At 64.4% G+C, this 14,746-nt stretch overlaps 3 protein-coding genes across 3 annotated transcripts; 2 read left to right on the top strand and 1 right to left on the bottom strand.

The window, feature by feature from the left end:
- The first annotated feature begins 1,253 nt into the window (after positions 1-1,253).
- YJU2 (YJU2 splicing factor homolog) lies at positions 1,254-7,510 on the top strand. Its single transcript, XM_052802201.1, has 8 exons — positions 1,254-1,419; positions 1,959-2,059; positions 2,367-2,511; positions 2,872-3,006; positions 3,366-3,547; positions 4,099-4,219; positions 5,204-5,369; positions 6,494-7,510. Exons 1-8 carry the CDS (start codon positions 1,396-1,398, stop codon positions 6,577-6,579), a joined length of 960 nt encoding a protein of 319 aa, XP_052658161.1. The 5' UTR covers positions 1,254-1,395; the 3' UTR covers positions 6,580-7,510.
- Positions 7,511-8,709: 1,199 nt separating this feature from the next.
- SHD (Src homology 2 domain containing transforming protein D) lies at positions 8,710-12,000 on the top strand. Its single transcript, XM_052801602.1, has 6 exons — positions 8,710-9,059; positions 9,719-9,809; positions 9,917-10,129; positions 10,529-10,667; positions 11,368-11,487; positions 11,726-12,000. Exons 1-6 carry the CDS (start codon positions 8,829-8,831, stop codon positions 11,910-11,912), a joined length of 981 nt encoding a protein of 326 aa, XP_052657562.1. The 5' UTR covers positions 8,710-8,828; the 3' UTR covers positions 11,913-12,000.
- Positions 12,001-12,661: 661 nt separating this feature from the next.
- Positions 12,662-14,735, bottom strand: LOC128148402 (uncharacterized). The gene is made up of 5 exons (XM_052802199.1): positions 14,594-14,735; positions 13,667-14,020; positions 13,410-13,433; positions 13,223-13,315; positions 12,662-12,865 (listed from the first exon to the last, which is right to left on the bottom strand). Exons 1-5 carry the CDS (start codon positions 14,628-14,630, stop codon positions 12,723-12,725), a joined length of 651 nt encoding a protein of 216 aa, XP_052658159.1. The 5' UTR covers positions 14,631-14,735; the 3' UTR covers positions 12,662-12,722.
- Positions 14,736-14,746: the final 11 nt, after the last annotated feature.

Raw genomic sequence — 14,746 nt, 5'->3', positions numbered from 1 at the left:
AACTGCATCTCCCGGGGGGCCACGGCATGCACTGGAGCTGGGGGGTATCACCTGGGAGAGGCCGTTCCTCCAGCCCAGGCACCCCTCCACCATCGCCCCCATATCCAGGGGGTCTGGAGGGGCCCTGGCTGCAGCCAGGACCTCCCCTGCGGCCCCACAAACGGCCCCGGGGCCGTCCCGGCAGGGTGAGGAGCCTTGGGGTGCTCTGGGAGCCCCACAATGGGTAACCCCCTCCCCGGGGCACCCCATCGAGGCACTTTGTACTGAGTGCAAAGGTACAGGGATGTGAGTTGAATGAATATAACAATTGTTTATTAATTAATGCATACACACGACACCCGGGAGTGAGTCTATCACCCGGCTCGGTGCCATACGTACCCCATGTCACCCGGGGAGCCATTACTGGATCAATGTCCATCAGCCTGGCAGGGAAAGGTCAGCTCCTGCTCCTGCCCGTGATCTGGCAAGAAACTAAGGAGCTGCCAGCCTCCCTCCTCCTTTTTTCCTTCAGGGATAGGATTCAGCACTGGTATTTGGGAGGAAAAACCCCGATTTCACCTGTCTCTACTTCTTCCCAACCTCCAGAACAGAGCCCTGCAAGAAATCTTCACAGCTCGCACCTCATTTTTTACAAAATACAGTAATAAACTATAACCCCTGAGTAAGAAACCATCAGCTGCAAACTCAAAACAATAAACCGTAAGCGAAGGACTCTGAACCCTCCATTTTAAGCAAGAAACACCAAAGCACACACGCGCAGGAAAACAGTAAAGAGAAGCAGAAGAGTTTCCCCTTTGTTTGGAAGCGCAGCAGATCACTCACCAGAAAGCTCTCCTACCCACAACACGGAAAGCACCAATATATCTGCATTAGGGACAAGTAATTTAATTTTTTCCTACCCCAAAGACTGTCCATAAAATGCCTCACAGACCAAAGGTCGAATACTGCAGCTGGGGGAAGATTTCTTACACAAAACAGACTTTTTTTAGCCCGTTACCCACACGATGGAGCGCAGGGCCTGCCCGGGGCCCACACCCCGCGTCTCTCTGAGGAAGCCGAGCTCCAGCTCCCCACCGCTCGCAGCCCCCGCTCTGCCCCGGGCTCCCCCAGCCCCAGCCGGGGCACAGCCGCCCCCCGAGACCTAGCAGAGCCGGCGGAACCTTTTATCGGGCCGCGGTGTACCGGCGGACTCTTGTCGGTGGCACAGCGGAGGTGGGCGGAGCTAGCTGACAGACAGCAGAGGCAGCCAGTAACAGACGACAAGCCGCCGAGCGGCTGCTCGTTGCACCAATCAGAGGTGGAAGGAGGGCGGGGAAAGCTGTTTTCCCGGAAGGGGCAAGCGGTGCGGGGGGCAGCTGCTGAGTGGCACCGGTGGCTGAGGGGGGGGTCGCAGCCATGTCGGAGCGGAAGGTGTTGAACGTGAGTTGGGGGGGGGGATTCCCCGGCTGGGGGGTCTTGAGGGGGGTGTCTGTGGGGGTCCCCAGGCCGGGCTGGTCCTGGGGAGGGTTCTCTGATCGCTGAGGTTGGTCCCAGGCCGGAGGTGCTGGGGAGTCCCTGGTCGGTTGGGGGGGTCCCGTGGTGGAGAGGAGTCCCTGAGGGGACTCTCAGGCTGGGAGGGGGGCGGTTGGGGTGGGGATCCCCAGGCTGGGGCCCCTGGAAGCGCTTGGCAGGGGGGCTGGCAGGGGCAAGAGGGTTAGGCCCTAAAATCGTGCAAGGGTTGGGTGGCCTGGGGCCGAGGACATACAGACAGACAGACACCAATGCCTGGCTCTGGCGGGGAGTGGTGGACGGGGTGTTTGACACTTGAGACCACGCCCGGTTAGTAGGGACGCTGGCGCCTGCTGCGTGGAGCTGATCCCTTAGGCTGATGTGGCAGCTGGGAGCCTGCCTGCCAGGGTTCACACTGCTCTGGGTGACTCTGCGCCCAGCACACACGCGTCTCTGCTTTGTCTCTGTAGAAATACTACCCGCCGGACTTCGATCCTGCTAAGATCCCAAAGCTCAAACTCCCAAAGGACCGACAGTATGTGGTGCGGCTGATGGCCCCCTTCAACATGCGGTAAGAGGGGCTGTGCCGGTCAGAAGGAAGAGGCTGTAGAAGAGAAGAGTTTGTTTAGGAATTGTTTCGTCTCCATCCGCTGCGGTGGAGCTGCTGCCAGCAGCCGTTAGAGGTGACACAGACCAGAAGAAAAGGGGTGAGGGAGAGGGAAGAGATGCTGTGGGTGATTTGGGGGCTCTTTGAAGAGTAGGTACTGAATTTCCAAAGGCGAAAATAACAGTTGCTCAGAATCTGAAAAATCACTTGGACTCTTTTTGGCCTCTTTGTTCTTTTGATGTGTTACAGATTTTTCTTTCTCCTTTTCTAGATGCAAGACATGTGGTGAATACATCTATAAAGGGAAGAAGTTTAATGCCCGCAAGGAGACTGTTCAGAATGAGGTGTACCTGGGACTTCCCATCTTCCGCTTCTACATCAAGTGCACGCGTTGCCTGGCAGAGATCACTTTCAAGGTGAAATATGTTCTGTATCTTCTTCGCTTTCGCTTTCTGGGGAGGTTCTGCAGTCTGTGGGCTTTACCAGGTGCTGACCCCATGACAAAGGGGTGTCCCAGCAAAAGCTGAGTCTGAGCATGTGTTTTTTGGTGTATCTTCCCTTATTGTGGCCGGTTTTAGTTCTGAAGCGTCTCACCCATCTGTGGGTGGGCTGCAGCAGCACATCCGCTGGAGCAGAACAAAGGCCGCGGGTGGTTGTGTGCCCTGTGATGTGAATGAAATTGGGAAACGTTTGTGTGTGGCTCTGGAAGTGGCCACAGGATGGCTGGAGCAGAATGGCCCCAGTACAATGATTTTGCTGTCTTGTTTCTTCCTTAGACAGATCCTGAGAACACAGACTACACCATGGAGCATGGCGCCACTCGCAACTTCCAAGCTGAGAAGCTCTTGGAGGAAGAGGAGAAAAGAATGCAGAAGGAGAGGGAAGAGGAAGAGCTCAACAATCCCATGAAGGTATGAGAGCGTGACCTTCTCTGCAGAAGGCAAAGCTCTCTCCTGTCCTGGCTGGCTTTCCCCAGTGAAGCAGGTGACTTCGTAGCCGTTGGCTTAGTTCTCCAGGCTCCCGAGGTATTGCTGTGCTCTTGACAGGCAGGAGACAACTCTCTACTCTCAGGAGGTTTCCTCCTGTGCTGGAACTTGTGACAGACTGCATCCTGCCCCAGTTTTTCCTGTCCTATTAAGACCCAAAAATGAGGAGGAGGATGATGATCCCCTTAAAGCTTCCTGCCCAGTACTGCGTGGGGAGGCAGTGTTGGAGATTGCTGGCAGGCTCTGCTACCTCGCGTGAGGCTGACTTATCTCTGGTCACCCAGGTCCTGGAGAACCGAACCAAGGACTCCAAGCTGGAGATGGAGGTTCTGGAGAACCTGCAGGAGCTGAAGGAACTCAACCAGCGCCAGGCAAATGTGGACTTTGAGGCCATGCTGAAGCAGTACAAGGAGTACGAGGAGGAGCAGAAGCGCAAGGAGCAAGAGGAGGATGAGCAAGAGATGAAGTGAGTGGCCTGGAAGCATTCACAGGCGTGTGAAACCAGCCACGCTGGTCCTGGCCAGGCAGGGCTGCGTCTCACCCTTTCCTCAGCACCCTGAGGGCGCATAAGAGAGGGCCCTGCCTGAGGGCCCTTTGTTCACACGAGTTGTGTGGGTGGGATGTAATCCTGAGCGGGCTGTGGAGAGACTGGGGACAGTTTGTCATGGCAAAGTGTTTAGGGAGGCGGAGGTGGAGGGGTTTTGGTATCACCAGCCCATCTGGTGGGGAGATCCAGGCTGCTGCAGGGGCCTGACTCCCCCTGAGAAGTGTCCTCGGGTGGAGAGAGAGTTTCTGCACCTGGCTGAGGCTGCAGATCTCAGTGCTATCAACCTTCAGGCACTGCTTGACCATGACTTCTTAAAAAGCATCCGAGAAGGTGGATCCTATTGCACTGCTGCTGAATTCCAGCTCCCCTTACAGCAAACAGTGCAGGCAAGGCGCACGGCCGGCACCGCTCGGCACGGTGGTGGAAGGGAGCCAGCTCTAACCCTCTGCGTGTGCCCTCTCTCCTTGCAGAGCCATGCTGGAGCAGGCTCAGAACCGGCGGCTGCTGGTAGACTCTGACTCTGACGAAGAGCCTGCAAAATCACGCACGAAGCCTGTGGCGAAAATTAAACCTACGGACATCTTGCAGGAGGTGAGTGGGGGCAGAGGCGGTTCCACCCACCGCACCTCTTCCCCCCGACCAAATCCACTGTCCTGGGCTGCGTGTTGCCTGTTTTGTCCCTACTCTGTGCGACGCTGGAGCCCTAATGCCTGTCACGCATGAGCAGCTTAGAAAGCTTGTGTCCCTGTGCACTGGGCTGAAAGGAGACAGGGATCAGTTGGTGATTTTAGACCGCGTCTGCTGACAAAGGGTGGGAGGGAGCTGCCCCCGTCCTCGCTCAGGACATGGCTTCCCTTTCAGCTCAAAAAGGACAGGCTCGCCTGTGCCTTGGTCGTACTTCAGGCACGATTTCAGCGCTCTGAAAATTACAGCAGTGAAACGACTGCCTGGGACAGCCTCTCCTTTGGTTCTGTTTTGTCCATGTTGGAGACAGGCAGAACAAAAGAGCTTTCAGTGCCTGGCTTGCAAGGGAGGGATTATCCCCGCAGACAGGCCCCTGCACTGCTGCTCTCCGATGTCGATCCGTGTCTGTGGGGACCTCTGTCCGGTTGGATGAATCAAAGCTGCTGTGTCTCTAAGCCGGGCTGGGGTTAATCTGAGCGATGTTCCCTGGCCCGGCACTAATCCTCGTGCCTGGGGGAGTTTGATTCAGTGGCTGGACCACCTGCAGGCACGCAGTCCTGGCTGGCAGAGGTTGTGCAGCCCTGTGGCATGCATCTGGCTCTTCAGCATCCCCGGGCCAGCCCACAGCCGCACAAGGCTGGATTTAACTGTCACAGGCAGTGGGACATTCATCTCCAAGGGCTGTTTTGCAGCCATTTAGATCCATATCCCTGTTGTTTGTCTAGCTTGTGCCAGTTGCTGCAGCAGGAGAATACCCCCCTTGGCTGCTCCGAGCAGCCATCCTCATCTCTTCCTCTTTGTGCTGCTGTTTTTACCAGTCCTCCTTTTCCCCCAGCCCTCTGCCTGCCCTCTGAGGCCAGAGCACCCTAACACCACTGCTCTACTCTGCAGGACCCTCAGCCCCAGAGTAAGAAGCTGAAGACGGAGAGCTGGGAGAGGAGTGTGGGGAAACTGAACACCAAGTCCCAGCTGGCTGGCCTGGTCACAGTGAAGAAGCAGAAGCCGAATCCTGCCCTGGCTAATGGGACAGAGAACCAAGGCACCACGGCCAACACCGGTAACTGCCCATGTGGGGATGGGGTGGCCTGAGCTGGGGCATCAGGGAGGGATCTGGCAGTACCCAAAGTGGTGTTTAGCTCTGTCTTCAGAGCCTGAATGCTCTCAGATCAAGTCCTTGTTGTGGGACAGATGAGGCCATGATGGTGTAAGAGCAAGGGGTTGTCCCTGTCTCCAGATGTCCTGATGGAGGAGGGGTTCCTTCCTGGCCCTTGGCAGTAAGCCGAGACCTTGGAGACAGACTGTCAGGGCCAGAAGCTTCAAAACAGCGTCTCAGTGCACAGATAAGGTGCTGGGAACCATCACAACAACAAGATATGAATGTAAAAGCAAGAAAATTGCTTTGGTTTGGAGCCTGATTATAAAACCTGCCAAACTGTAGGGATGTGGAAGCTTTAAAGAAGTGGTGAAAACAAGCAGAAAGGCTTTCCAGCACCTCATTGTTCACTGCCCCAGGAAGCCAGAGGACCCATGGATTTGGGGAGGGAGCCAATGAATTGATAGATTCTGGGCTGATTGGTCCTAAACCTTTGGCTTAGTAAGTCCCTCTGCCCTCAGGGGATCCCTGGGGAAGGACAGCTCTCGTAGTTGCCCCATTTTTTATATGCTTTCCCCAGCCACCTGCTCCTGGCTGCTGGCAGGGTCTGTTCAGCCAAATTATGCTGGAGGAGCTGCCTGTCTTTCAAGGACTGGGGGCTCTGCCCGTGATGCTGCCTCACACTTGCGGCTCGAGTGGTCAGAGCCGGGAGCTGGCTCCTCTCGTCCTTTCCAGTGGCTGAAATCTCCCAGGGGGTTGCAGAGGGAGAAGGGGATTTTGCAGACCTTGCGCCAACCTTGCTGCTTCCTCCCGTTGCCGCAAGGCGGAAGCAGGATGCACCAGCTGAGGGGGTGCGGGGTCTCCTTCTCTGCCCGATTTAACCTTGCTGTCCTCATCGAGATTCAGGCGGGGGGGAACGAGGCACCGCTCAGACTCTTGACTCCGGCTGCCTCGTCTCCAGCTGCGAGCAGCCGGAGCGGCAAGGCAGGCTTGTGTTTCCGCGCGGCTGGTTGCGCCAAGCCGGTGGGGTTTGCCGGCGATGGGGAGGGCTCTACCTGATGGTGTCCGCTCTCTTGCTCGGCTTCCAGGCTCGTTTCCCACAGCAACGGGCACCACGTCCTCCCTTGGCTTGTTGGGGGCGTATTCGGACAGCGAGGACAGCGCGAGTGACTGATGAGCGACCGAGCCAGCCCAGAGCAGGGATCGCAGGCTGTCCCCCCTCCCAGCTGACAGCAGCTGCTCTCCAGAGCCTCACGCAGAGCTGGCACCGCAGCCGTCGGGCCCAGCGGGGTTTCCAGGCCATCTGGAGTCCCAGCATCTTCACCTGCCCGCCCTGGGGTGCGTGTCCATCCTCCAACAGGGATGAGGCCCCAGCCGCCCTCGCTGGCTAACACTGCCGGCAGACAGAACCCGGGTGAGCCGGTCGAGAAGACGGCTTCCTCGGAGGAGGGTATCACTGCTGCGCTGCAGCCGGTGGAAAGCCCCAACGCTGTCCCAGGCTGGTTGTGCCCAAACCCAGCTTCCAGCCGGCCCCGGGAGCGCAATGGGTCTCCCAGCCCTGCACCCGTAATGTGTTTGGAAGCGCCGGGGCCAGGCAGGACTCTGTAGTTTCTCTATTCTGGTGGCGCTGATCGCGCCTGGGCCCGGGTATGCGACGCGCTGATCCTCCCACGGCAACGAAGGGACCTCAGGGCCTTCCTTCCCTCCTTCCCTGCGTCCCTGCAGGGAGCAGGGGGAAGGCAGGAGCTCAGCACCCTTCTTTTGCCGCAGGAGGACCCACCACCACCACCATTTCTCTGGCCCTGGCTGTCTCCTGACCCCCCTTGTGGGGCTCAGATCCCGCCTTTGCGGGGCGAGCCCGAATCCCCCGTTGTTTTGCCGTTAGAGGCAACGCATCCTGCAGCACGGACCCGGGGGGACTCATCTAGCCCCACGCTGCGGGGACGGGGCTGTGCTGTCACCAGCCTCCTTCCCCTGCCCAAGTCCTCCCGTGCCCCAGCCCTCCCCGGCAGTTGGTGACAAACTCCTCCCCGCCGTTCCGAGAGCAATGGGGTTTGCTCGGCTCCCCGGCAGCCACAACCTGGTAATAAATCGGATGTGTCGGAGCCGGTTGCCTCTTCATCTTCCAGACTAGCGGTTTGTCCCCAAGGTGTGTGTACACGGGCAGTGGGTCCGGCAGGGGCAGCCACAAGGACCCCCCCACCCCAATGACAGGGGTCCATGCACCCCTCAGAAGGGCTGACCCACCCTGGGGTGTCCATCTGCTCTTCTCACCTATGTCCCTTAACCTCCTCCTTATCAAGACACCCATCTCTAATTAGCAGCTTCTCGCTAATTAACCCGCTGACAATGGCTCTCTGGCGTGGGCTGCAGGGCCAGAGGCTTGTGGGGCAGTTCTGAGAACCGGGGAGAAAAGGCAGCCCCCCGCCTGCCCCCCCCAATCCCAATTAGCATTCCTCGCACATGCCTTGTAATTAGCCTCTTCAAATATTAATGCTGTATATCGGGCTCAGCCCTGGGGTTTGTGTTGGATGAGGTTTATCAGGGTCTGCTCTGTGGGGCTGGCAAAGTGGGGGGGGACCCTGGCCACATACTGTGCCCCCCCCCAGCAGTGTCCTGCTCCCTCGCATGTGCCCCCCCCAGCTCCCTGCACCACCGCCACCCCCAGCACCAGGCCAGGATCCCAGGAGAGGGACCTTTGTTCTGGGAAGAGACAATACAAGGAGGCAAGTCAGGGCATGGCTGGGGGGGGCCCCGGCCCTCCTGCCCCCCCCCGCGGTGTAGTCCATGAGGTTCCCCCCAAACCCCGGGGTGGAGGGGGAGGCAGGGCCCCCCCCGTGCCCCTGTGACAAGCTCCTTGGGGGCGAGGGGGTGACCCTGCAGCTGGGGGGGGCTCCATGCTCCCCCCAGATCCCAAAGCCGCCTGGGCTCGGCTCCCCCCCCCACCGACTGGGCTCCCCCCCCCCCAGCCCTTTCCCTGTGCCTCGGCCCCCCCCCGGGAGCCCAGAGGGGCCGGGGGGGGGGGGTCCTGTAGCCGGTGTGCAGGGGTCCCAGTGTCCCCCCCTTCTCCCACTGTCACACAGCGGGGGGCCATCCCGGTGTCACTTGGGGGTCCCGATGACCCCCGTCACCGTGGGGGGGGTGCGGGGGGGGGGTCAGCCTTCCCCTCCCGCTGCTCCCCCCACGGGGGGGTCCCGGCGTGTCCCCCTTGTTGTCCCCCGCGGGGTCCCGGTACCCCCCGCCCCTCCCGCGTCGGTGCACCCCCCGGCGAGGCGGGCACGGGTGGGTGTGGGGGGGTGGGGGAGCCGGGGGCTCCGGTCCGCGCCTCGCTCGGCGGCGACACAAAGCGGCTCCCGGCGGCGGCGGCGGCGGCGGCGGGGGGGTCCCGGCGTGCCCGCGGTCCCGGTACCGGGAGGCCCCACCATGGCCAAGTGGCTCCGGGAGTACCTGGGCCGGGGGACCCGGCGTTCCCCCCCCCGCCCGCCCCAACCCGACTACAGCGGCGGCGAGCGCCGCCCCACCGGCACCGGGAGCGGGGTCCCCCCCTCCGTTCCCCCCGGTGCTGCCCTCCGCGGCCCCGCTGCCTCCCCCCGGCACCGGTTGGTGCGGGTGGGGGGTACGGGGCCGGGGGGGGGCCCCCGTCGGTTGGAGCAGGTAGGAGCGGGGGACACGGGGGGACACCGGGGCTGGACCCGGAGGGAGACGTGGGCACTGGGGAGGGTGGCGAAGGGGCCGGGGGGTGCAGTGGGGTAGCGGGGGGGGGGGGCTGGGGAGAGGAACTGGGGGACACTGGGAGCAGCGGGGAGGTGGATCGGGGGGTGGGGGGGTTGGGGCACCGGGAGCAGCGGGGAGCAGGACCTGGGGGGACCGGAGAGGTGTGAGTGGGGCAGCTGGGGGGGGGGGGGGACTGGGGAGCAAGGACTGGGGGGGCACAGAGAGGATGGGGGGGGAGATGGGGAACGGGGGGGTGGGGATGGAGAGGGGCTGGGGAGAAGGACTGGGGGGACCGCAGGGGACTGGGAATGGAGAACTGGGGAGAGCCGAGGGGTTGGGGGGGCAACGGGGCACCGGGGGGGGGACTCCTGGGGTCGCTGGGGGGAGGGCTGGGGGTGGTGGAGTCACCGGGAGAGGGGGAAGGGGAAAGGGGTCGGGGGACAAAGGGACCGGGTGGGAGGGAGTGGGGAAGGGGCTGGGGACACCCGTATCAGGGACCTGGGGGAGCCTGCAGGGTCCCGGGGAGGGGACCCAGGCACTGGGGACCCGGGAGGGGGGGGCAGTGGGGGTCCCATCCCACCCCGGGCACCCACCCGCAGGGCCCCGGCGAGAGCGAGTACTCGGAGCCCTTCGAGGGGGAGCAGGACCCAGCGCCCGAGGGTGGCTGCGAGGAGCCCGGCGAGGCCACAGGTGGGTGACAGCCCCCCCCCAGCACCCAACCCCACGGGGGTCCCACGGCCAGGGTGCCTCCCACCCGTCCTGGCCCTGCCACATCTCCCTGCGCTGCCGGTGCCCAGGGTGCCCGCGGCAGGGCGAAGGCCGGCGGGCGAGACCGCGGCGGGGACCCCAACTCTACGACACCCCCTACGAGGAGTGGGAGACGGCAGGGGAGGGCCCGGGGGTGCCCACCACCCGCGAGAGCCGCCTGCCCCGCGACGACGAGCGCCCGGCCGACGAGTACGACCAGCCCTGGGAGTGGAAGAAGGATCACATCTCGCGGGCGTTCGCAGGTGACAGGCGCTGGGTGCCACCCCGGGGTCCCCCAGCTTCCACGGGTACCACTCCTGCCCCCCCAGCATCCCCCAGCACCCATGGGTGCCACCCTGGGGTCCCCCAGTCCCGCGTCCCCCAGCTCGTGTGGTTACCACCCCTTGGTCCCCGGCATCCCCGGTCACCCAGGGATAGCACCCCGGGACCCCAGCATCCCGTGGCACCCATGGGTATCACCCCAGACCGCTCCTGGCCCCAGCATCCCCGAGCACCCATGGGTCACCACAGCAAGGCAAAACCATGGTGGGGACATCTGGGACGTTCCTTTGTGGTCTGGCACCCGAGAGGTGCCCCTCAGCGACAGGCAGGGGTGCTGGGACCCCGCGGTGGGGTGACGCCCTCTCTCTTTGCCCCCACAGTGCAGTTTGAGAGCCCCGAGCGCTCCCCCAGCCTGTCCCGGCAGCTGCCGCGGCCCCCCCGGACCCCCGCAGGCGCCAGGCCGGGCTGTCCCCCCAGCCCCAGGCACGTGGACACCTCGCTGCCCCTGGAGAAGCAGGCGTGAGTCTGGGGGGGGTCCCTCCTCTACGGGGTGGCATCAACGTCCCCGTCACACGTCGTGGCATGGAGGCAGACCCTCTGGAGTGGAGGGTCCCCCATAGATGGGTCCTCATGGCGTTGGGTGCCCCATGGCATGGACGGGTCCCCATGGAGTGAAGGATGCTTCATGGCGTGGATAGGTCCCTTTGGCATAGAGGGTGCCACGTGGCGTGGATGGGTCCCCGTGGTGTTGGGTGCCCCATGGCATGGATGGGTCCCCTCGGAGGGGAGGATGCTTCGTGGCATGGATATGTCCCTTTGGCACAGAGGGCGCCCCATGGCATGGGTGGGTCCCCATGGCATGGATGGGTCCCTTTGGCATGGAGGGTTGCCCCATGGTGTGGATGGTTCCCTAAGGCATAGAGGGTGCCCCATGGCATGGATGGTCCCTTTGGTGTGGATGGGTGCTCCGTCGTGTTGGTCTCCATGACGCAGAGGGTGCCCCATGGCACAGACAGGTCCCTGTGGGGCGGAGGGGTCCTCATGCCGCAGAGGGTGCCCCACGTTACCGATGGGTCCAAGTGGTGGGGACGGTGCCCCATGGCACGGAGGGTGCCCCACGCTGCAGATGGGTCCTGGGGACCCAGCGCTGTGCGGCGGGGTGCCACGGTGACGCACGCCAGGGTGTCGCGTGCCGGGGGTGACACGTGCCGCCGCGCAGGTGGTACCACGGCCCCATCGGGCGAGCGGGCGCCGAGACGCTGTTGGCGCTGTGCCGCGAGGGCAGCTTTCTGGTGCGGGACTGCGAGACCAGCCCCGACGACTACTCGCTCTCGCTCAGGTGAGCGCGGGGCCGGTGGGTGGGAGACATGGGGACGGCTCCGGGGACAACCCTGGCATGGGGGGGTCGCGGGGGGGGGGTGGTCGGGCAGAGGGGCTGGGCTGCGAGCATGGTGCTTGCATCCATGTGCTGGCGTGTGTTTGCATGTTGCCCCGTGATCCACGTTGACGTGCACCTGCGTGCGCAAGGGTGGCCGGGCCGTGCGCCGCGTGCCTCAGTTTCCCCTCCCCACCCGCAGGAGCAGCCATGGCTTCGTGCACGTGAAGCTTACGCGGACGCGGGAGCAGCACTTCATGCTTGGCCGTGCCGGGGCCGCCTTCCCCTCGGTGCCCGAAGCTGTGCGGCACTACACGGCGCGGGCGCTGCCCGTCCGCGGTGCCCGCCACCTCTCCCTGCTCTACCCCGTGGCTGTGCAGCCACTGTGAGCCCAGTGCTGCTGGGGACCCCCCAGCTGTGCCCCCCCCCGCTCCCCGTCCCACAGCAAAGCACCCCCATTAAAAGCCGATGTGCGGCCCCTGCCCGCTGTGTGCTCTGCGGCATGTAGGCATGGCGACGCTCTGGTCCCTCTTGGGGGCTCAACTCTATGGTGCCTCTGGGGGAAGGCATGGTGGCATGGTGGCCCTGGCACTGGTCCCATCCTGGTCCCACCACGTGGGCTCCTGCCCTCGTGCCCGCTCCCACCCACCCCCCAGGAGCTCAGGGGTCTGGGCAAAGGGGGGTGTCTTGATGCGGCCCCCCCACCCCATCACCATAGCACTTGGCCCTGGGGACAAAGCGTGGGGGTGACACTGCTCGGGGCCACCCACCATCAACCGCACACAAGCTTGCCTGCATGGTGGGGGGGGGGGGCTGATGGCTCTGGCCCCCCCGGGAGTCCGTGCCGGGGCAGGGGGGGGGAAGTGGGTGCTTCCTGCGCCATCAGCGCAGCCCTGGCGTGCCGGGTGCCGGCACAAAATTAGGCCACGGGACCGCAGAGCAGCTTCCCTGAAACTGCGGGGGGGCCCCAGGAGCCTGCTGCCCCCCCCGGCACACCGGGCACGAGCTGCCCACGCTGGGCGGGCCAGGCTGGGTGCACTGGGGGGGGCACCAGATGCCGTGGGTTGGGTGCTGCGTGTGCCGCACAGAAGACAGAGCGCGGGGTGGGGGGATGCTGCAAAAGAGCTTTTGGGGGGGCTTTTCCTGCAGAAAGGCAGAGTTTCGGGGGGTATCGGCGGCACACCAGGGTACGGATCTTCTCAGGGCTGGGGGGTGGTGGGGGGGCCCGGTAGCCGCTGCAGTCCCCCCTGGTACATGCTGTTCTCCATCACCGTGGGGGGCTGCGGCAGCTTCTTGGGGGCCCGCGCCGAGGGCGGCAGCACGTTCAGGTAGATGCCTGTGTCTGGGGGGGGGCAGTGGGTGTTGGGGGGGTGCAGGGCCAGGCACGGCTAGCCCTGGCCCCCCAGACACAGAGGGGTGGCTGGCACAGCCGGGGGACGCTCAGGGGACCCATTGGGTGCCCCCGGGTCCGGGAGGTGCCTGGGGTGAGCCCCGATGAGTGTGGGGGGGTGCGGGCACGGGGGTATTTGGGCACAGGGGTAGGTGGGCAGGGGGGTATTTGGGCACGGGGCAGGGTACAAGGGTAGGTGGGCATGGGGTATTTGGGGGGGGGAGAGGGACTTGGGGGTATTTGGGCAGGGGGCAGAGGGGCAAATGGGGATGGGGTATTTGGGGACGGGGTATTTGGGGACAGGCTTACCTGAGTTCCTGCGCCAGCGCCGGTGGCCGAGGAGGGCCAGCCCCATGAGGAGGGCTGTGCCCCCCAGGGCCCCCACCAGCCCCCACACCAGCCCTGCAAGCACATCCAGCTGGGGCCACCGCCTCGGCACTGCTGGCCCCCGGGCACGTGGGCGCCGGGATGGAGGGGACGGCAGGGACACACTTACCCGCCTGATGTCCTCCATCAACCGCTGCGGGCGAGGGGAAAGCTGTCAGGGATGTCCTCATCCCTGTCCCCATCCCTGTCCCCATCCCTCCCGCACTGTGGCCACCCCAAACCCTCTGGTCATCTCCCTCCATGGACCCCATGAACCCCCCAGGGTGATGCCACCTCCCAGGGACCCACATCAACCCTCACCACGATGTCGTGTCCCCACTAAGGCCCCCCCCAACCCAAAGGAAGGGCCCCCCCGTCCCCGGGTACCCGTGCTGACGCTGAGCAGGGTGCCGTTGCCGGTGGCCGTGTCGTGGCGGGGGATCTCGAGGGTGACCCGGCAGAAATATCGCCCGCCGTCGTCCTCCTGCGCCTGGCGGAGGCTGAGGGTGGCACGGGGGGGGTGCCAGGCCAGGTGGAGCCGGGGGGTGCAGGGGACCGGGAGGGCGAGGGCGGTGGGGCACAGGCGGGCGGCGCACAGCACCCCGTGCCCCGCGTCCTTCACCCACTCGAGCCGGAGCAGGTCCCAGGGCTCGGCCATCAGCACCCGGCACCCCAGGGCCACCCCGTCACCCGCCGTCACCCGCGCTTCGCCCGCATCCTGGCTCACCCGCAGGGCACCCGCTGCGGGCAACGGTGGCCGAGTCACTGGAGGGGCCGTCACCCCCCCCCACCACCACCCCCCCGGATGGTCCCCCAGGCCACCCGTGGGACCGGGAGCCAGGCTTGCTGCCTTGCGTGTCCTCCCTCACCGCTGCCTCCGGCCACACACCGCTCTGCGCGTCCCTCTGTCCCCATCCTGTGTCGTGTGTGTCCCCCCCAGCCCCCTCCTGTCCCCACACACGCTATCTGACCCCGTCCTGTCCTCACCCCATGTCCCCCCACCCCACTCTGTCCTGTCCCCCCCCCCCCGCCACAGCCATGTCACCCACCTCTGTCTTATCCACCCGGCTCCATCCTGTCCCCACGTCTGTCCCTCCCTCTGTGTCCCCAACCCCTCTCCTGTGTCCCCCCCCTCAGGACAGACCTCCCCAGCAGCCCCCCTGCCCCAGCCATCTCACAGGGGCCAGCCTGCCCCCCCTTCCCCCCCCCAGTGTCCCCCAAACAGCCTGTCCCCACTCCCACAGCCCAGCCACAGGGTCCCAAGGCACTGTGTGTGTGTCCCCCCCCCCAGCCAGCCCTGTCCCCCCCACTCACCACCGAGCAGGGGGATGAGGATCCTGAGCCCCCACATCCCCGCGCCGGTGCCAGCCCAGCCACCCTGCTCTGAGGGTCCCTGTCCCCGAGGGGTCCCTGTCCCCGAGCTGTCCTCGTCCCCAGAGCGCCTGCTGTCCCCAAAACCTCCGGGCC

Source organism: Harpia harpyja, chromosome 11 (genome assembly GCF_026419915.1).
Source record: "Harpia harpyja isolate bHarHar1 chromosome 11, bHarHar1 primary haplotype, whole genome shotgun sequence".
In the NCBI taxonomy this organism is placed as follows: domain Eukaryota; kingdom Metazoa; phylum Chordata; class Aves; order Accipitriformes; family Accipitridae; genus Harpia; species Harpia harpyja.
This window is presented reverse-complemented; position numbering and strand designations above follow the sequence as displayed.